General features: G+C 37.2%; 1 protein-coding gene across 2 annotated transcripts; it reads right to left on the bottom strand.

Annotated features, from left to right (window-relative positions):
- Positions 1-367: 367 nt before the first annotated feature.
- On the bottom strand, positions 368-19,346 carry LOC107693732 (casein kinase I-like). 2 transcript variants are annotated; one of them, XM_016493233.1, is made up of 11 exons: positions 18,571-19,346; positions 15,010-15,079; positions 11,800-11,948; positions 10,496-10,730; positions 10,088-10,173; positions 6,693-6,777; positions 6,461-6,609; positions 6,289-6,372; positions 4,798-4,899; positions 4,042-4,148; positions 368-1,680 (listed from the first exon to the last, which is right to left on the bottom strand). In XM_016493233.1, exons 1-11 carry the CDS (start codon positions 18,814-18,816, stop codon positions 1,626-1,628), a joined length of 1,368 nt encoding a protein of 455 aa, XP_016348719.1. In that variant the 5' UTR covers positions 18,817-19,346; the 3' UTR covers positions 368-1,625. The 2 variants fall into 2 exon arrangements, with proteins under 2 accessions (XP_016348719.1, XP_016348720.1); XM_016493234.1 differs by lacking the exon at positions 4,798-4,899 and having other exon boundaries at positions 18,571-19,345.
- Positions 19,347-21,452: the final 2,106 nt, after the last annotated feature.

Raw genomic sequence — 21,452 nt, 5'->3', positions numbered from 1 at the left:
TGTTAATGATTGAAAACAGGATCATAGGATGTCATAATTAGTTGGCTCTGCTGTATCTAAGAAATTAGGGGGAAAAAGTCATTTGAAAGTGTAAAAATGTCCTGCTGTAGCACTGTACAATAAACTACAAGGGTGTGACACCTACTTTCATGTGCAATAAAAGTTAAGGCCCTTGCCCTGTAGCCCCAGATGTGTTCTATGGCACCGCATCCTGGTGATTCCCTGCAACTGCCTCTGTATGGTCACGTGATATTGACTGTACTGAAATAACGGTTGCTTTTTCTGAAATAACTGCAAGAATTAACCTCAACCAGAAACTCAAAACAGTGATTGTGCACAGACACAACATGTAACATCTTATGAGGCATAGAAGAAAAGCAACATTTAATAGGTATGTAAATCAATACACATCCTTATTCTGATAGGCAACCTCTGTTACTGCGTATAAACCCACAGACTCACGTCTTCATGGAGCTTTGCTGATGCACTTTACAACAGTGAAAAGAAATCTGAGAAATGCCAACAGGCTCCATTAGACTGGCATGGAGCGCACGCTAGAGAACAAACAATCTGAGAGGGCCATGGACACCTCACCTGGATAGGAATTGTAGAGAGGGGCACATTAGTGTTAAAAGTTTTACTTGGAAAGGCACAAACTATGATTCCCAGGTAACTTAATCTAATGCGAAATACAAAAAATGCACAATTTTGACTGAGAGAATCACTTTTGTCCCTTTGGGAGCGACCAACCTGCTGTATAAATGATCCCACGTCTGCCTTTATTTCCTGTTTCCTATTCATTTCAATGCCAGAAATGTCAAACGCTTTGCTTTATCCCCCCAAAAGTGCAATTCACAGAGGAGAGATCCAATGCATTTCTCTCCGTCTCCCACAGTACCTGAGACCAGCCACTGTGCTACAACATCATCATCATCATCATCCACATCGACACTGACAGGAACAAAGAGGAAGTAAAAAAAAGCAAAAGAAGAGAAAATAAAGAAACACTAAAAGCGGTTAAAAAATGTTCACACATTCTACAACATGAGTAAAACTGGGAGAGCAGATCTTCAAAACATTTTAAATTACACAAACAAAAAGGAACGACAGAATTTACATAAGGTTGTCTGAATCCGGTGTGCTTTTCTCCATACGTCAGTCAGCAGTCTCTCCCCACTTACTTTGATCCCATAAAAAAACAAAATCACCATGGAGCACATCACTCACTCATCCAGCCAGTGTGCCAAAGTGAACGGATGTCTGTGTGTAAGCGTGAGTCTGGTTGCCTTTTAGTTCTCAAATAATGGTTTTGCATGTCATCTAAAATACAAGTTTAAACAGTCCATCTGGGTTTGTCACATATCATATATCATCTTATTTCTGACCACTGAGGTCTCTTCTGGTGTCCCGCATTGTACAAATATATTTATTTGTTCCACTGAATTGTTTCCTTACAAAGAGTGTCAGAGCCCAGAGTACTGAGGTGTGTCCTCTGAGCAGATGCCAAAAGTGAGGCAGTGAGTTTCTGTTCTGAGGTGGAGCTCCACGTTTCAGCTCAAGTCCTTTGCTTTTATTTTTTACTTTAAACGCACCCGTGATCTTAACGTTTTTAAAGATGTTCCTCCTCACTTGTGCCGCTGGAGCGCTTTCCTCTTCCTCCTCTTGAAAAAACAACAGCACCTGAAAAGAGCGAAGGAGTTGAAAACGGTTTTGCAATCTCCTCCCTTTATTCTCAAACTCGATAAACACAGTCCAAGTAAGGCAGTTGAAAGCAAATTTTAAAAACCCAGCAGGACAAAGAAAGGCCCAAATGTCTCCTAATGTTAGCATGGGATTAGACTGCACAATTATATGTAACTGGTGCTTATGTAACCAAAACAATGCTGTAACAATGTTTCGAACCATTTAAGACCCATGGCAACTACAGTTTCCACATGCTCCAGCATTGTTTTCTTATTTACCATCCTTTTTGGGCAACTATAGATGGCATACAAGTACACTACAAGTAAACTTGCCATGTGGTATTGCATATATTATTTTAAAATATTGAAAAAAAATATAAATGTAAGTGATGCATGTTCTTTTTGTATTTATATCGGACTATTATAATATTTATAAATTGTTAAATTATTTAAAATAAAAGTTACTTTTATTTGTAGTTTTCATTTTAATTCGAGTAAATTTATGTGCTTATTTCTTTAGTTTCTTTTTGGTAGCACTTTACAATGTGTCATTTGTTATCATTAGTTAGTGTGTTAGTTCACCCAAAAATGAAAATTCTGTCATTAATTACTTGTTCCAAACCCGTAAGACCTTCGTTCATCTTCGGAACACAATTTAAGATATTTTTGATGAAATACGAGGGCTCTCTGACCCTCCCATAGACTGCAAGGTAACTACCATGTTCAAGGTCCAAAAAAGAACCAAGATGATCGACAAAGTAGTCCGTGTGACATCAGTGGTTCAACTGTAAAGTTACGAAGCTACGAGAATACTTTTTTGCGCAAAGAAAACAAAAATAACGACTTTATTCCACATTTTCGTCTCTACTGTGTCACTTTGGACACGCGTTCACAACAGTACCACGACGCGAGCGTGTGGCGACGCTGACCCAGATCCAGCGTAATTACATCATCACGCCGGATCTGGGTCAGCCCCGGCGCCGCCACATGCTCGCGTCATGGTACTGTCGTGAACACGCGTTCACGACAGTACCAATTTAAATCTTAAATTGTGTTCTGAAGATGAACGAAGGTCTTACGGGTTTCGAACAACACGAGAGTGAGAATTTTTGGGTGAACTAACCCTTTAATGTATTAACTAGGGCTGGGCGCTTTTTCCGATTTTATCGATTAATTCAAATGCAATGTTTTGCCATGATTTTATTTTTTTATAAATTGAGGAATTGCAATTTTGAATAGAAATATTACCAAATGTAAGAATTAGACACTTTCACAAAATGCCAATAACAGTAATGAGAAAAGAATGATCCAACCGCATGTCGGCGCACATGATTAACTGCTCATGTGTGATGCGCTCTGTAAGGGACTGTAATTAGAATATATGGCTAGGTGCCATTCACACAGAATCGTAAAAATAGTAAAAATCGAGAATCGGTTAAACGCTCTGGAAACAAAATATTAATTGAGATTTTTTTTTTTGCCATATCACCCAGCCCTAGTATTAACTAACATAAACGAACAATATATTTATTAAAGGGATAGTTTACCCAAAAATGAAAATTTGATGTTTATCTGCTTCTTAAAGCCTTTATGATAACACTTTACAATAAGGTGTCATTCGTTAACATTAGTTAATGTAACAATGACTGTCTTGTAATGTAACAAGAACAATGAACGCAACATTTATACCACTCTTTTTTAATCTTTGTTAATGTTAGTTAATAAAAATACAGTCGTTCATTGTTGTTAGTTCACAGTGCATTGACTAATGTTAACAAACATACAAACTTGTGATTTTAATAATGCATTAGTAAATGCTGAAATTAACATTAACTAAGATTAATAAACACTGTAGAAGTATTGTTCATTATTAGTTAATGTTAACTAATGTAGTTAACTAATGAACCTTATTGTAGTGTTATCGGTTTTTTATTTATATATAGCATCAATTTATTTCATTTTTAGTAATTTTACTACTTAAGCTTATTGTAATTCAGTTAGTTGCCAAGGAAACATTTTAATTAATTATTTAAAACCTTTTTAAAGTTTTTTTTAATCTTATATTTATATTTCAATTACAAAAAATAGTTGCAGTTAACAATAAAAACACTGATTTAATATAAGAATTAATAAACTGATAATTGATTCCTAGTAATGAAACCAAAACCTATATTTTTCTTTGACTGTACACTGCACCCTTAGTGGCTGGTGGGCAAATCTTTGCAGTTTTTTTTTTTATTGAATACACTAAAAATAGGCAAAGAAAACTGCACAGTATGGAATACCATGCAAATAATTAAAAAGAAAACATTTGTGGGGGAAATTTGGGCATTTATGGTTTTTTAAAAATTGTACTTACTTTGTATCATCGGCCACCTCTACCTCAGCAGGAGCAGTTATGGGAGCGTTGGAGTGTCCCGCCGTGGGATCATCTGTATTCACTTCTCCGTTGGTTGAGCTCATAACCTGAACATTAATTTAAGGCAGCAGGCAATGAGTTTTTAATACAGATCAGCAAAGATGAATAACAACACAAAACCACGGTACACACTGGAATTTATTTCATCTAACTTGCACTTCATATTTTACAGTTCATGTAACAAGGGTTGGGGCTTAGTAACCTATTAAGGACACTTTTTTAAAATAATTAAACTGAATAAACTGTTCAAAAATCAGGTTGCTTAGCACCAACCAGGGAAGGTTAAGAAGAATGTAGGGAAATGTAAAATGAAAGAACAGTGCTTACTTAGATATGGAAATACGCCAACACAGAAAATGAGTTTAGTTAGAAATCTTGGGACTAACATATTTCAAATGAAAAATGTACACCCTGCATAACTAGAAGTTCACAAACAAACATCCATTTGTCTTGTTTAGCTACTTAAATACAATACAAGCAGTATTTTCACACTGAAGTCACCAGATCCCAAGCCTAACCATCAAAAGCATGCAAGTGATGTGTGATGTGATTAGACAAAACGACCATTTAAGTGTTCACAGTTGGAAAATGGATAGAAGTGTCTTGAGTGAGAGGATGAAAGGAACAGAAAGACAAGAACAGAGAAAGGAAGAGATCGACACCAAGGGCATGCAGTACTGCGCAAACACCCAGTACCTGGACAGAGCCCCCCAGCCTATCGGCCGTGAGGTGCGACCCCAGGAGCTCCCTGTTGGTCATGGGAGTGGGCTGGGACTCACTTCCTTTAGGTTCTGGAGACTGGCATGACAGCGATGGGGGAAGGGGGTGGGGGGTGGCAAAGGGCATGAGATGTTTTTGAAAAGAGGTGAGGGTGTAAAGAAAAAAAGAACAGAACGAGTTTAAAGAGGAACGCCTTCCATGCACAAGCAGACTACTCTAGCTAACAGGATAGAGGTGGAAATAAAAGTGTGAGTGAAAAAACAAGACAGCACGCGACATGCAGAGATGGAGAGGGAAGCTAAGCTCTTATCTTTCACAAACAGCTCTAGCCGATCATATCAAACTTAGAATGTAGCGGACTTCATTTATCTAAGTAAGGGACTGTGATCAAGACATGGAAATACCACTGTCTAAAAGAATGACAGCTTTTGAGGAAATAACAGATCTTCAGACTAGCAAAAACTACTCTGGCTGCAGGAAGTTGTCTTGGGATTGTTGATGAGTGAAACAAAAAAAACTTTTGGCATGGTTTAAAAGAGAATCATAAAACATTGAGATAACATTATAAAAAAAAATTACACTGCATGAAGCAATGTTTCTCCAAAAATAACCAAAGAAATAAAAAATAAAAAAAAGGGAAGCTGGTACTTAAAAGTAATAACTGTGGCCCATTCTTCCTCTTTTACATCAACAAGGAGTTGACTGTAAAACTGAAAGTGAAATGTCAAATATAATAAATATTATCATATAAAATAAAGAAATCAATAATAAAATGTAAACTAAAATTATTTTGTCATATTAACAAATAAATACATTTCAATTAATGTTAAAAAAAGTGAAATTAACAATACATTAATAAATCATTTTTAAATGACTGAAGTAACTGAGTTTCAAAAATGCCAATGTGCAGTTCACACGATTAAATTAGAAAATAAAAATTATTCATTACAAAATATAAATCATGGTTAATTAAACCGTTTTAAATATGGATATTAATCAGTTTGAACAATCTTGTTTCATTAATTAAAAACATTATAATAAATTATTATTCATTATTAAATAAATAAATAATTCCTTCATTTTATTTTGAAGTGGCACTCAAAGCAATTGATCTGCAACTTAACACTTGACCATATACTGTGAAATTGCACTAGTGTTGTTTTTGGCAGCCTGTTTTAATTTTAGTTTTAGTCTAGTCTTTGTGTGAAGCTGTCATTTTAGTTTTTATTAGTTTTAGTCACGTTCATACTCCCTGCGTCTGCGCAGTGCGACCTGATGCAGCCCCTGAAGTGAGACACAGGAAACAGAAATACTGCAAAATAATAATAGTAACGTGACTAAACGAGACGAAATAATGACGACGATATTTAGTCATAATTTTCGTTGACGAAAGCAACATTAAATTGCACAAAAAAGTAATGTGTGTAATTTACAAAAGCATTAAGAGTATAGTGACTCTTATCCCACCTGGTTTTTGGTCTGTGCTTGTGCTTTGTCTCTGCTGCTGGGCTGCAGAGGTGTGTCACTAGGCATGGGTCCTATTGGAGTCGGCTGTGTAGACACAAAGGAAACTCAACATCCATGTACTTGGTTATATCATATACAAGTGGTTTTTGATATGACATCCAATTAGACTCACCAGCGGTTTGCCGACCCAGTCATATTCATAGTCAAAGACATAGCCATTTCTGTCAAAGAGGTCTGTAAAGAGTTTTCTCAAGTAGTCGTAATCCGGTTTTTCAAAGAAATCCAGTCTCCGCACATAGCGCAGGTAGGTGGCCATTTCTTCTATGAAAGGATGTCAAAGTTAAGGCAATGCACTGGAGATGAGAACACAAGATATGTGGCCATTTGAAAAAGAATCGGCTTACCAGGGAAACTCTCACAGAGCACTTCTATAGGGGTTGCCCTTTTGGTATCTCCAATTTTCTGATAGCCCTCCTTCAGTGTGTCAGCCTTAATGAATGAAACGGGACACAACAAAAATAACAACATTTTGGGAATCCATGAAGAAATATTGCTATCTTTTATACTATTAGCATTAGCACATACTATGTACTTACTACAGTAATTGCAATAACTGGGTAATAGGTACTACCCCTGAGCCTAACATTAAACCCATGTAGTTAACATGTAGTGCACTGAAAGTAGGGCTATGCAATTAAACGAAAATGATTGTGATTTAATTTTCCTCAATAAAATGAAAACAAGTTCAATAAATGTTCGATATAATGTTTAGGCATTAAACAGCACTGACAAACAGTAGAGACACTGTGCGCAAAACGACAGTCAGAAGGGTTTTTAATCTACAAATCACCATCATTTACCATAGATTTACTGTAGTAACACTAACTGCACTATGGGTTGTGGCAGAAATGTGGGATACTCATATCAAATTTTATTATATTATTAATGTTAACATGTATCAAATGAGTAATAGAATATAATTACACTATTTTCTGTGAATAACCTACAGTGTTTGTACATTTATATTAAATGTATTTAGACTACTGTTTTTCATACAAATATTTAGAAACCATATAGTTCAATTTTTACCATGGTACTGAGGTGCTACATGTGTGGTTTTAACTGGTTATGATCTAAATGTATGCTACTATGGAAGACCAATGGATAATTTTAATAAAACTCAAACAGTCAGAATAATTACACTTAAGTTTGACACATGCGCAGAACTACCTAGTAGTCTGCGCTGTTGTACTGTGACACTTTTGATGATGAAAATTGCGTCATGAAGAAAGCTTTCTTTGTGACGCAATTTTCGTCATCAAAAGTATACTTTGGGATTTAAGTGGAAAGATTGGAAAACTTCATTTAAAGTCCTTATCCTATAAAGACTGAGCTCAGAATTTCTAGCCAACAGAATATTTTAGAGCTGACACTTTCATGAAATTTACTTTTAAATTTACTTAGAATTAATAAGACTACTTTAGAATTAATGACTACTTTTTCATATATGATTCTTCCTTGATATTTCCATATTTTCCATTATAGTGGGAACCCTGTAATAAGACGGATTATGATTAGTAGGGGTGGGAATCACCAGAGGCCTCACGATACGATATTATCACGATACTTGTGTCACGGTACAATATTGTTGCGATTTTAAATATATTGCGATATTCTGCGATATATTGCAATTTATTACCTTTTTCCAACTTCAAATTATGTCCCCAAAGGAAAACTTTGACAACATCTGTTTTAACTAAAAAGAAACATTTCTCAGTTTGTTTATCTCACTTCAGTTTTATTGTTGCAGTGCAAAATGGGATTGTCAAGCAGACAAAGTGACCAACACTTTCATGAAAGCCTGTCATAAATGTTGTATGCACCTGGCAAACTCAACTATTTGTATTAGTCTAATCTAGTCCACCTTAATTAAATGTAAACAGGTATGCACTGCTGTGTGCTACTACAGGTATTTTGAACAGTGCAACTTGAAATTGTACTAAAAAGTTGTGCAGACCCTTCAGCAATTGGGGCATTTGAAAGTAAATTACTGTTCAATTTAAATTATATTAAATAAAACATGCAAGTCTTACATCTAGGGATGCACCGAAATTAAAATTCTGGGCCAAAACGGAAAAATCCATCTATGGATTTTGTTTATAGTGATTTCATTTTATTGTTAATAGCCAACATGTTTTTTTATTCAGATTGAATTTATTAAATGTAAGAATCTGACATAAAAGGACTCAGATATGACAATACATTTTCATAATACATCTCTTTGGTTTTTTCTGCTCAGTGTTATTTCAGGGTTTTGATCTCTCAACTGAGAGATCACATCCTGTTTATTGTATTATAGTGACTATTTAATATTACATCTAAACTTTGACTAGACATGTTGCCTATTAATTGTATACAGTATATGAACCTGAAAGCATATTTAAATTTTTGTGTATTTTGTGTTACTCCTTAATAATGTTCTAGTTGAGGGCATTTGTAGTATAGGAATGGGGCCCAAACATAACCTCAAGCCCAGGGTCCCCCGGCCCCGTAAGTCCTGCCCTGATAGTCCTACAAAGCTATTATTATAAGAGCATATGAGCAGAGCATAGCAGAGCATAGCGTCACTGAAGGTAGCATTATTTTAGCAGCGTTGCCCAGTACAGCTGAACTAGCCTACACCATGTTACAGCACAGTAGCGCTACTGCAAATCGGAAACAAGTATACTGCATAGAAATTTCCTGTCGGCGCGTTATTTGAGCTGACTTTGCTTTTCCGGTGAGCATGAGCGGTACACGAGCGGAACGCACATTCATAGATCAGAATATTGAGCGGAGCGTCAAACCGCGCAGTGACGAGGAGAGTTAAACATGCGCGCTGAACACTGCGGGGCGGGGCACGACGCGGCGCGCCATATATATTATTATTATTATTATTATTATTATTATATGTAGCCTATATTTTGGGTGCATCCCTACTTGCATCCCTTCCTTGTTTACAAATCCGAAGTAAGTCCATACAGCCGATTTAAACGCGGACGGGGCTTTCCTGATAACTTTCCGTGATGCCGCCCTCTTTATTTTACTAACTTACTGCATGCTGAAGGTGACCCAGCTGACCTCACCAGAAAAAAAACTCAACACCACCATCTAGTGGATTGTAAATAAATTGATTTAATTATTCTACCAAATAGTATAATAAAAGATCGATACTTGGCGTCCGTGAATCGATACAGTATTGCCGCGGAAAATATCGCGATACTATGCTGTATCGACTTTTTCCCCCACCCCTAATGATTAGTATGTTTCATTCAACAGGAAAGATACAAGGATTTCAGTCTTTTCTTTCCTCCTATAAACCAGAAAAAGCATTTTTAAAGATCTGTTTTTTTAGTCTTCTAAATAGGTCAGCTTATCAAGGCTGTATAGCTATTGGTTATTCTGCTGACTTTCCATGATAGTGACAGATAGTGGGGCTCATTACTGTTTCAGACCTTAGCTGAGTGAGATAAGACTCTAAAACCTGAAAGATAGCATCAAAACACAGTTAAGAGAATGAGACAATTGAATGGAGGGGAAACTCTAGCTATAGATTTTTATTTTACCTTATTTGGAGTCTCAATGTTTATTTGTAGAACTGACACATAAGCTGTGCTTTAAGATATTCAAAGAAATGTAACAGAATAAAACAAACTGCATTTTTCTAAAACGGTATCATTTTCACAGTTAATATTTGTTTTCGAAAAAACAAACTCCTAAATCAAAATGCATGAAAGCAGCAAACCACCTACAACAATACCTTTAAACCTTGCCAGGGCAGACTGCCTCGTAGAAAGTACATAAACATATGACCCAGCGCCTCCAAATCGTCCCGCCTGCTTTGCTCTGCAAGATAAAAAGACATGCAAAATTATGAAACCACTAGAATCAGTCAGTCACGAGTCTTAATTCACTGCACAAAATGATTGTATGCATTTAGCATAAAAATCTAAACCAGTGCAAAATCCTGAGCCAAAAAAAGCACCTGCATCTCACCAATGCATCATTAAATCTAAGTTCTGTGGCTGAGCATGTAGAGATTTGTGTCACTAACAGCTAAGCTAGGATTTAAGGTGTACTTTAGTCTTTATCCCCCATGAAATTCTAATAGCCCTTCCTAAGCCCTAACAGAGCGAATCTTTCCACACTTTCTGTGTGTGGCTCTTACCCTTCCCCAGGTGTGTGTTGATGCTCATGTAGCGAGCTGTCCCTGTTAAGCTCTTGTGCTCCCTGTAAGGGATGTGTTTTTTGGTCTCAGGGTCGATGTATTCTTTGGCAAGCCCAAAGTCGATGATGTGGATCGTATGTTGCCTCTTGGTCCCTGGCCGACCCACCAAAAAGTTCTCGGGCTTAACGTCCCTGTAGATCAGACTTCTTGTGTGCACATACTCCATCCGAGTGATCTGTGATAGATGTAGGCTATATGTTGGAACCAATCTTTTTTTTTAACGTCTTTGTCTCATATGAATGAGAGATCACACTGACCAGCTGAATTGCGATCATCAGGACGGTCTTGAGGGAAAAGGTTCTGTCGCAGAGGTCAAACAGGTCCTCCAGACTGGGGCCCAGCAGCTCCAGCACCATGGCATTGTATTTCCCACAAGGCCCAAAGTAGTACACCTGAGGAACACCCTCTGAACACAAACGAATATATGCAGTTAGAAAACAGATCCACAGAGTTCTGAAATATAAGTACAAACTGGCAATTTAGCACAGCATTAACTAAAATCAGATTACATAATAGGATTACATAAAGACAAGGAACAATCATCTTTTGTTATGTGATGTTCGGCATTCTTAGATGTAATTATCAGGTCATATGAGGTAGGCATGAATCTATTTTAAGACATCCTGATATACGCTACATTTTTGTGTATGATAGGTATTGGGCTGGGAAATCTATTAGGCATATATGAACATTGTGAATACTTTGTGTTTCTTACACACTAGTTTCACGCAAACTTTTGTGCTTCATGACTACAGCTTGACAGTGTTAAACAAAAGCTATTTAAATTAGAGGTTGAACAGATCGTAGTTGATCCGTGATCCGTACGGACCAAGCCCCATAGTTTGGCACGCATGTGATCCGCAGATTAATTGCAAAATGCAACCATAATAGAATGATAGTTTATCATTTGTACGTGTTTACACTAGGGATGTTCATTTTAACCGTTTAGCCGGTTAACCGACCGTAAGAATTTTGACCGATTAATACAATGAGTTAAACGGTTTAAAAATTCATTTAATTATTTATTTTTTCAGTAATTTATCAAAATGATGATGTGGATTGTATGTTGCCTCTTGGTCCCTGGCCGACCCACCAAAAAGTTCTCGGGCTTAACGTCCCTGTAGATCAGACTTCTTGTGTGCACATACTCCATCCGAGTGATCTGTGATAGATGTAGGCTATATGTTGGAACCAATCTTTTTTTTTAACGTCTTTGTCTCATATGAATGAGAGATCACACTGACCAGCTGAATTGCGATCATCAGGACGGTCTTGAGGGAAAAGGTTCTGTCGCAGAGGTCAAACAGGTCCTCCAGACTGGGGCCCAGCAGCTCCAGCACCATGGCATTGTATTTCCCACAAGGCCCAAAGTAGTACACCTGAGGAACACCCTCTGAACACAAACGAATATATGCAGTTAGAAAACAGATCCACAGAGTTCTGAAATATAAGTACAAACTGGCAATTTAGCACAGCATTAACTAAAATCAGATTACATAATAGGATTACATAAAGACAAGGAACAATCATCTTTTGTTATGTGATGTTCGGCATTCTTAGATGTAATTATCAGGTCATATGAGGTAGGCATGAATCTATTTTAAGACATCCTGATATACGCTACATTTTTGTGTATGATAGGTATTGGGCTGGGAAATCTATTAGGCATATATGAACATTGTGAATACTTTGTGTTTCTTACACACTAGTTTCACGCAAACTTTTGTGCTTCATGACTACAGCTTGACAGTGTTAAACAAAAGCTATTTAAATTAGAGGTTGAACAGATCGTAGTTGATCCGTGATCCGTACGGACCAAGCCCCATAGTTTGGCACGCATGTGATCCGCAGATTAATTGCAAAATGCAACCATAATAGAATGATAGTTTATCATTTGTACGTGTTTACACTAGGGATGTTCATTTTAACCGTTTAGCCGGTTAACCGACCGTAAGAATTTTGACCGATTAATACAATGAGTTAAACGGTTTAAAAATTCATTTAATTATTTATTTTTTCAGTAATTTATCAAAATATTTAAAAAGGTTTGCTGCATGGTTAAAATACGCTACGCATATAAAAAATTTGTTGTTTTTTTTAGGGGGGGAAAAAACACAAGTCGCGTATAAGGCGCATTTTATTATTTCATTCAGAAATAGGCCTAATGCCGACGCGAAATGTTTACAAACATTATAATAAACACTGTAAGCATAGCTAGGCTATTGTAGTTCCCCTCACTCCACAACAAATCCTTTCAATTAACAGTATTTAGAAAAGAACAATAATTAAAAATAAGAAGCTATAGCAATATAAACGACAAGCCAAAATAAATTCATTTAGGCTAAAACGAAACAAACCAACATTGGGACTCTAATTCCACACAAAATCAAATGTTTCCATATTCGCAATGTATTTGAATGGCAAATTATTATTTATTATGTATTTCACACACGTTCCAATATCCAATATATATATATGTTTCTCGTATAGGCCTATTTATTCGTTATATAGGCTATAGGCTGCAGAAGTGCCAGAAGTGCTGCAGGTGCGTGATGTGATGACCATGTGAATCCTCATGTTCTGTTGTTTGCTGCTTTTTGCGCATGTAAAATTAATCCCCGGGAAACAAATGTTAGTATTTTTAACGGGTCACAGACACTTATCCTTTCTAATTTATCTTGACAGTTAACGGTTAACAATCGGTTAATGAGAGTCGGTTGTCGGTTAGGAAAAATAACCGAAATGTACATCCCTAGTTTACACACACAAGCGATTTTAAACCATTCTAGCAAGAAAAGGCAAAAGGAACTTGTTTCGTTACTCACAAGCTGTTTTCTATGTGCACATTTAGATGTGCGGTTTAGAGAAACTGAATTCTCTTTCATATCTCCTTGCATTTGAACAGACACATATACACATGAAATTATGACAACATACTGATCTCGACAATCATTCTGGTAAATGCAGTCAGTTACGTCTTAAGTGAATGAGAACAGCTGAGAAAGAAATCAGATGTGTATCATTATATTGGATCCGTGCATCAGGTCTTAAAAGGACAACAGCCTATAAATAACTGCTGCTGTCATTAATGCTCATCAAACAACAAAACACAGCTTTGACAGAGATTAATCTATATTTAATTTATACAGTGAACACTATGCAGTGTTATTTTACACTTAATTTTTACATTTCTTTACCTGAATACTGACCTTATTTTATTTGTAACATTGTTCTGTGGTATTTATGTATGATTGTAATTTGTGTATTTGTTCTCACTTTTACTGGCTGTTCACTTGTATCTTTAATCACGTTTGAATTTTCTTAGCTAGGCTAGTAGTTTTTACTGCGGCATCGAAGAAATACTACTTAGCTTAATAAATGGAAAGCAATATTAAAATTGAAATATTTTTTCTTTTATTGCTGATCTGAAAAACGAACCAATTTGTGGCTGAAAAACCGTAATAACCACTAATTTAAATCTCTCTCATTTACCTCAGGAGCAGAGTTGGGAAGCTTAAATTGTTTGGGCTAACGGATAACCAGTTATTCCAAACTGTCCATTTCAATTAATCAGCTGAACGCACAATTTGCATCAACAATCAATAATGTTCACAGAAGAAGTGAAAACATTACCTAATAAATTCTATAGCATTAAAAATTAAAAATTCATCTACTTTAAAATTAAATCTAGCTTACAACAATGGTCGTTTGGGAAAAAAAGGACTTTAAAAAAAAGAACTATATGTAAACAGATACATATTAAACATTGTTAGATTTTTATCAATATCTCCAAGTCCTAGTCTGGCTTTTGACTCCAGTCAATCTCACAGTACCTTCGACAACAATCACAAAAACACTACCTGAGAAACCACGAACACACACATAAATAGATCCACAATACAACTTCAGCTCAGAAGAAAGAGTGAATATGGAAGTGTACAGTGTCATGTTTTTCTAAAGCTCCCCTCATGAAAAATGCATAGCAGAATAAAAAGGATCTGAGGCCTTAATGCTGGGAACAGAGATCTCTGGCTCAACAGTAGTGAGAGATGAATGCTTCAACCAGCAACTGTAGGCTTTATTTCATCAGAGCCTTAATAGGCATTCTTTGACCGAATGTTGAAATAAGCTATAGGTTAACCTTTCACACCTTTGAAGTTAGCCTCTTTCTGTCCTGCAAGTCTTATCAAAAGTTGTCTGAAAAGAACAGAGCAAATAGAGCAATCGATGCACAGGAACCACAGCTTGTGCTGATTAAACTCATCATCTGTGCTGAAAAGAGGATGTGGACAGGATGGGCTAAAAGCAACTCACAATTGTAAATAGGATGTGGACAGCATGAGCTCTACAACAAAGAAAATGGCCCCAAACTGTGGTGTGAATATGGGTGCTAAACAGAAAGTGTGTGGTGGATAACAAGAGAAAAATAGACAGAGGTACAGCTTATTGCTTACCTGAGTTCCCCAACTGTTTATAAAACCTGTACTCGAGATGGAGCTGGGGTGCTCTGGATTTGATTGGCTCCTATGAAAGAGCAAAAGTAACATAATTAGTATTTGTAGTATAGTATCTTAAGTAGCAATAAAAAGCCAGTTATTAACGTTGCTTCAGCATTAAAGCAGTAAATTATAGATGGATAACTGACGTGGTACTAATTAGGTGTACATATATTGTGGTGAATCTTTATATTTAAGCAAATATTCTTTTAAGGGAGTGGCAAAGACAACTAATATGTGACTTCTATCATTAGGATATTGCTAGGCATGCTCAGGTTATGCCATCACTAAGCAATCACTATGAGGTGGTCCATTTAGCTGAATGCCAGTTTTTACATAAATAATGTAAGTGAGAGAATGTGCGCGTGTGTGTTCAGTTAAGCGCAGGATCCAGGGTTGAGTCATCTGTGGCACCAGCAGCTCTGAGCATGAGGAGGAAAGCGCTACTAAGCAGGAGGCAGAATGGAAGAGCCAAATAAATATATAAATAAATAAAAACAAACAGATTGCATAAAGGCCACAGGATGTATGAAATACCCAGCAGTGGAGAGTGAGGAGTACAACAGGTTTATTCTTTTTTTATCATGTGTTTCCAGCATGAGTTTTCACTAATAAATATTCAAATCAGAGCAACATCAAGACACCCTCTATAATTGGGTAATGCAGCCTTAATGCAGCTTCTTCAGAGAGGATATTTGTCTTGTTTAACAGAGTCAGCACCACTAGGCAGACATGTACCTCGATCTTCACAACATAGCAGAATGAAGCGCTGAAATCAGTGTTGTAGCATCCCTATGAAGCTGTTTTCAACAGACCCATACATCACTTGCTTCACTCTTATCACCAAATGTAAGTGTGATTAAGGACCTCATTTAAGGATTTAATTAAGGATTTGTAAAGGTGAGAGCAAGGAGCTAAACGACATAAAAGTGACAAATTTCTTTCAAAGCAGAACAGTTGGTAACATGGTAAAAGTAATAATTAGAAAAGTGAATTTGAGACTTCTGTAATGTGGTGAGAATTCGAGTATTCACAGAATACATCTTGCATGCTGAAAATTGAGGCTGGCGTTGCTCACGAACAATGTGGGTGGCTATTAAAATGTCCCTAGATAATATTCAAATCACTAACTCATCTTTCCCTGTGTATTTTGGATATGCAGGTTTGAAACCAAATCCAATTAAAATATCGATATGGAGGACAAGTCTTTAAATTGTTTTTGCATGGCCTGCACAGCAACTAACCAGAAAAAAATTGGACGTTTTTCCAACCGAGAGGGTAAGACACTATTTCCACACTACAACATTGACCAATCAAAAAAACAAATATGTTCACTACCATTTAAAAGTTTGGCATCTGTAAGGTTTTTTTTTTTATCTCATACGCTTACCAAGGCTACATTTATTTGATCAAAAAAAGTAATAACATAATATTGTGAAATATTATGACAACTTAAAATAATTATTTTAACATATAATTTATATATTTTCATCAAGAAGTATTCATAACCCCAAAGTTTTGAATGGTAGTTTTATATGTTAAATTTTATTTTTATTTTCATAAAAATCTATTTTTAGCATTTATTAAATCTAATTTGGTATAGAATTTCATCTACCAATAGGAGTGTAGTACTCATTCATGGCATACAGTTTCCTACATTTTACTACATTTAAGTCCATCCCACAAATTTTCCCCCAAAAATACTGCAGAAAATACATTTGGGCCTGCAAATCACTGATCAGACATGTGATTAGGAAAGGAGAAATACATCTTGCAGCATAAAAGTATGTCATAAAAGTAAAAGTAGGTAAAGTCATAGGATTCCTGTCCAGCACATTGTTTTTACATGCATATTTGCATGTTCATGCACTTGTAAGATAAACTGCTATAGCATGGAAATTAGGGATGTTCATTTCGGTTATTAACTGACAACCGACGCTCGTTAACCGTTAACCGACAAGATTATTTTAAATTAGAATTGAATTAAATTAGAAAGGGTAAGTGTCTGTGACCCGTTAAAAATACTAACATTTGTTTCCCGGGGATTAATTTTACATGCGCAAAAAGCAGCAAACAACAGAACATGCGGATTCACATGGTCATCACATCACATCATGCACCTGCATCGCTTCTGCGAGCGGAGAAAAACATAATAAAGCTAGGCTATATCAGAGTTTCGGTTCATTTTTGTGCTGAGCGAAAGGAAACAGACGGCAGAAAGCGGCATCCTATTTTTCTTTAGGCTTATTTTACAAAAGCACAAAGATTTGTTTTTATTGTGAATGTACACAAATAAAGGCAAACCTTTTACAATTCCGATTATCGTTATGACTAAAAGGTGTAGTTTCTTCCACTGTTAGAAGGAAAAAATTCAAGTGATTGCGCCGGCGCCGCATGCGCCCACACAGTTAAGCATTGCTACCTTGACATTGCAGCCTGTTCATCATAATAAAATACAGTCAGTCAAACATATGGAAAAAAACTATGTAGTAAAAAATATGTAGTAAAGTCTGTTAAGCCGTTAAGGTTAAGTGTTATCACCGTACCGCCGTGATGTAAAACATTTTGTTTTACGTGGATATTGGAACATGAGTGAAGTACATAATAAATAATAATTTGTCATTCAAATACATCGCGAATACGGAAACATTTGATTTTGTGTGGAATGAGAGACCCAATGTTGGTTTCAGTTTCGTGTCAACCTAAATGAATTCGTTTTGGCTTGTCGTTTATATTGCTATAGCTTCTTATATTTTGAATTATTTAATTATTTTCTAAATACTGTTAATTGAAAGGATTTGTTGCGGAGTGAGGGGAACTAACACTAGCTATGTTTACCGTGTTTATTATAATGTTTGTAAACATTTCGCGTCGGCATTAGCCTAGTTCTATTTCTGAATGAAATAATAAAATGCGACTTATACGCGACTTGTTTTTTTCCCCCCTAAAAAACACATTTTTTTATACGCGTAGCGTATTTTAACCATGCAGCAAACCGTTTTAAATATTTTGATAAATTACTGAAAAAATATATAATTAAATGACTTTTTAAACTGTTTAACTGATTGTATTAATCGGTCAAATTTATTACCGTCGGTTACCCGGTTAAACGGTTAAAATGAACATCCCTAATGGAAATATGTATATTATCTCGAAAGGTCAATTTTTTGTCATTAAGAGTACATTTCTCACCACAGGTTAGGAAAGAATTGTGTGTTGTGAAGAAAATAACTCTATAGGTTTTAGTAATAGGTAATAATAGGTTTTAGAGGTTATATCTGTGGTAGAATAAAAAGTACAAGTACAGTAATTACATGGTGATGTGTGAGTCTAAAAAGGAACTGGGTGAACAAAAGAGAACACAAGCACTGCATATTAATCTAATGAGGTTTAGATGTCATGAACTACTGCGTGTTTATTTTCTTATGCAACCGTTTAACAGCACACACACAATACGGCAGCAGCTGAAGTTCAGTAACAATTAATTGCTAATATCAAGTGGTGTTGTGGGTAACTTACCAGTTTAATGGCCACATATTCATTGGTGTAAAGATTTTTTCCGAGTCGAAGCTCGCCAAAGTTCCCACAGCCGATCTTCTTTCCCACTCGGAAGTTAGGGCCAACCATAAGCACCCCAGAGTTGGACCCAGAGCCTCGGCTGCCCCCATGCCCTGTCCTGCTCCCACCAGTCTTAGACATTCTCTTTCCTTCCTCCGACTCTCCTTTTCCTCCTCCTCCTCCTCCTCCTCTCTTATCAAAATCCATAAGCTTGTGATACCCCGGCCTCTCCACGATTACTCCACTGCCATAAAATCACAGAGCCACCAAAACAACTAACAACAGGGGCCAGGGGAATGGGATGGAGGAGAGGAATTTAGAGAGAAAGAGAGTGGAGGGAATGGTTTATCCACAACACAGCTCTACACATGTAGATTAAACTAGACATTAACTGCTTTTATAGATGGGGAAGGTATAGCAGACAATCCAAGGGCGAAATGATTCAGCGCAAAGACATCATATGGAATATTCCTTAAATCCAACCATAGAGGAGCACGTTCCTCAGGAGAAGGACAGATGCACACGTCCCTAGCTGGTAAAACTTAAGCGGTGTCTGGCATTGGTTTCCATCCTTTGTGTCCCCTCCAGGTGGTTTTGCAGAGATGTGTAAGGCATTCCTTGAGTCGAAGTATGAAGGCAGAGCATATCAAAGTTTGTGTCGAGAGGAAACTGGTGGCACATCAGAAGCTTAACACTTTAGAATATCTGGGGCAAAGAAAAGGCACAATTAGCACTAAATAGACTGCTTAAAAGAACACTGAACCTGGCACATGTTCCACTATGCTGGTGAGGAATACACATTGCACTAGGGCTGTGACGGTGGCAGATGTTTACCACCGCGGTGGTAATGGACCAACTACCGTCGGTGGCGCAGTGTTGAGATATTAAATTTTAACTAAATGTAAATATACACTCCGTATTTTTTATTCCATAGTAAGGGCAATTCATACAATACATTTAAACTGAGCTACTTTAATACCATCTCCGAACTTTCTACCACGACTCTGCTGTTATAATGTTTTCTGAATTGTTATTTAGTTTTTTAGACTTGCATTTGCGTTTGTAATTTGTTATTTTGTTTTCAGAATTGTGATTTGTTTTGCACTTCTCGGCCACCGTACTAGACAGACTAAACCTGTTGCGACACTGCGGTGTCGTGTCCGGTGTAGACACGGTTCACTGTTTCGCCACCAAGCAAGCGGGCGCATTAACTCCTCGTCTGCACACGCTCTCTTTGAAATAGGAATCGTTGCCACATTTCTTGTTAACATCTACCATTTATCGCTGCCTCGTTTGTATTTGGCCAGTTTGGAGAAAGCCTCACCAAACCTGACGTCACAGCCAGGCGTTTGCGATCATGGGAACTTGAAGACACTTGTACAAACGTGGATGGGTGACATTAATGGAGATGGCTCCAGATTGGCGATGTAGTATTTGGTTTCCCAACAATGTCCATCGCCCAACACAAAATTAATTTGCTGAATGCAGAATAAACTATTTTCCTGCGCTCAAACCTGCCAATCTAAAGGAAACGCTGTGTATGGCGTTTGAGGTCATTTGTGAATTACCATAGACTTATAGTCTAAATAAAACAATTTGCAACTATTACTGCTATTACACTTGTATACAAAACTTCGTATTATGCTTGTTATAGAGTGCGTGATGTCACGTTCACTACCACCGGTGGCAGTAGACAACCGCGGTGATGCGGTTGTCACGGCGACCGTCACAGCCCTACATTGCACTACTCATTTAAAGGGACAATTCAGTCAAAAATAAAAATTCTCTCATTATTTAGTCACCCTCATGTTGTTCAAAACCTGTATAGGCCGGGACACACCAAGAGCCGACGGCGAGCGACGGTCGGGGTGCGTTTCCCAAAAGCAAATATGGTCGCAAGTTCCGTCGTTACCAATAGACCATAGTAAGGGCAATTCATACAATACATTTAAACTGAGCTACTTTAATACCATCTCCGAACTTTCTACCACGACTCTGCTGTTATAATGTTTTCTGAATTGTTATTTAGTTTTTTAGACTTGCATTTGCGTTTGTAATTTGTTATTTTGTTTTCAGAATTGTGATTTGTTTTGCACTTCTCGGCCACCGTACTAGACAGACTAAACCTGTTGCGACACTGCGGTGTCGTGTCCGGTGTAGACACGGTTCACTGTTTCGCCACCAAGCAAGCGGGCGCATTAACTCCTCGTCTGCACACGCTCTCTTTGAAATAGGAATCGTTGCCACATTTCTTGTTAACATCTACCATTTATCGCTGCCTCGTTTGTATTTGGCCAGTTTGGAGAAAGCCTCACCAAACCTGACGTCACAGCCAGGCGTTTGCGATCATGGGAACTTGAAGACACTTGTACAAACGTGGATGGGTGACATTAATGGAGATGGCTCCAGATTGGCGATGTAGTATTTGGTTTCTGTATTCTGTACTGTATTTTCCTGCGCTCAAACCTGCCAATCTAAAGGATCAAACGCTGTGTATGGCGTTTGAGGTCATTTGTGAATTACCATAGACTTATAGTCTAAATAAAACAATTTGCAACTATTACTGCTATTACACTTGTATACAAAACTTCGTATTATGCTTGTTATAGAGTGCGTGATGTCACGTTCACTACCACCGGTGGCAGTAGACAACCGCGGTGATGCGGTTGTCACGGCGACCGTCACAGCCCTACATTGCACTACTCATTTAAAGGGACAATTCAGTCAAAAATAAAAATTCTCTCATTATTTAGTCACCCTCATGTTGTTCAAAACCTGTATAGGCCGGGACACACCAAGAGCCGACGGCGAGCGACGGTCGGGGTGCGTTTCCCAAAAGCAAA

Source organism: Sinocyclocheilus anshuiensis, unplaced genomic scaffold (assembly GCF_001515605.1).
Source record: "Sinocyclocheilus anshuiensis isolate Anshui unplaced genomic scaffold, SAMN03320099.WGS_v1.1 scaffold1472, whole genome shotgun sequence".
NCBI classification, from domain to species: domain Eukaryota; kingdom Metazoa; phylum Chordata; class Actinopteri; order Cypriniformes; family Cyprinidae; genus Sinocyclocheilus; species Sinocyclocheilus anshuiensis.
This window is presented reverse-complemented; position numbering and strand designations above follow the sequence as displayed.

Coding starts and splice junctions, on each gene's coding strand:
- LOC107693732 (XM_016493233.1), bottom strand. CDS start 18,816: ATGGATTTTGATAAGAGAGGAGGAGGAGGAGGAGGAGGAAAAGGAGAG. Junction 6,373..6,460: donor ACTGGGTCGGCAAACCGCTG/GTGAGTCTAATT, acceptor GTGTCTACACAG/CCGACTCCAATAGGACCCAT. Junction 1,681..4,041: donor GAGGTGGCCGATGATACAAA/GTAAGTACAATT, acceptor CGCTCTTTTCAG/GTGCTGTTGTTTTTTCAAGA.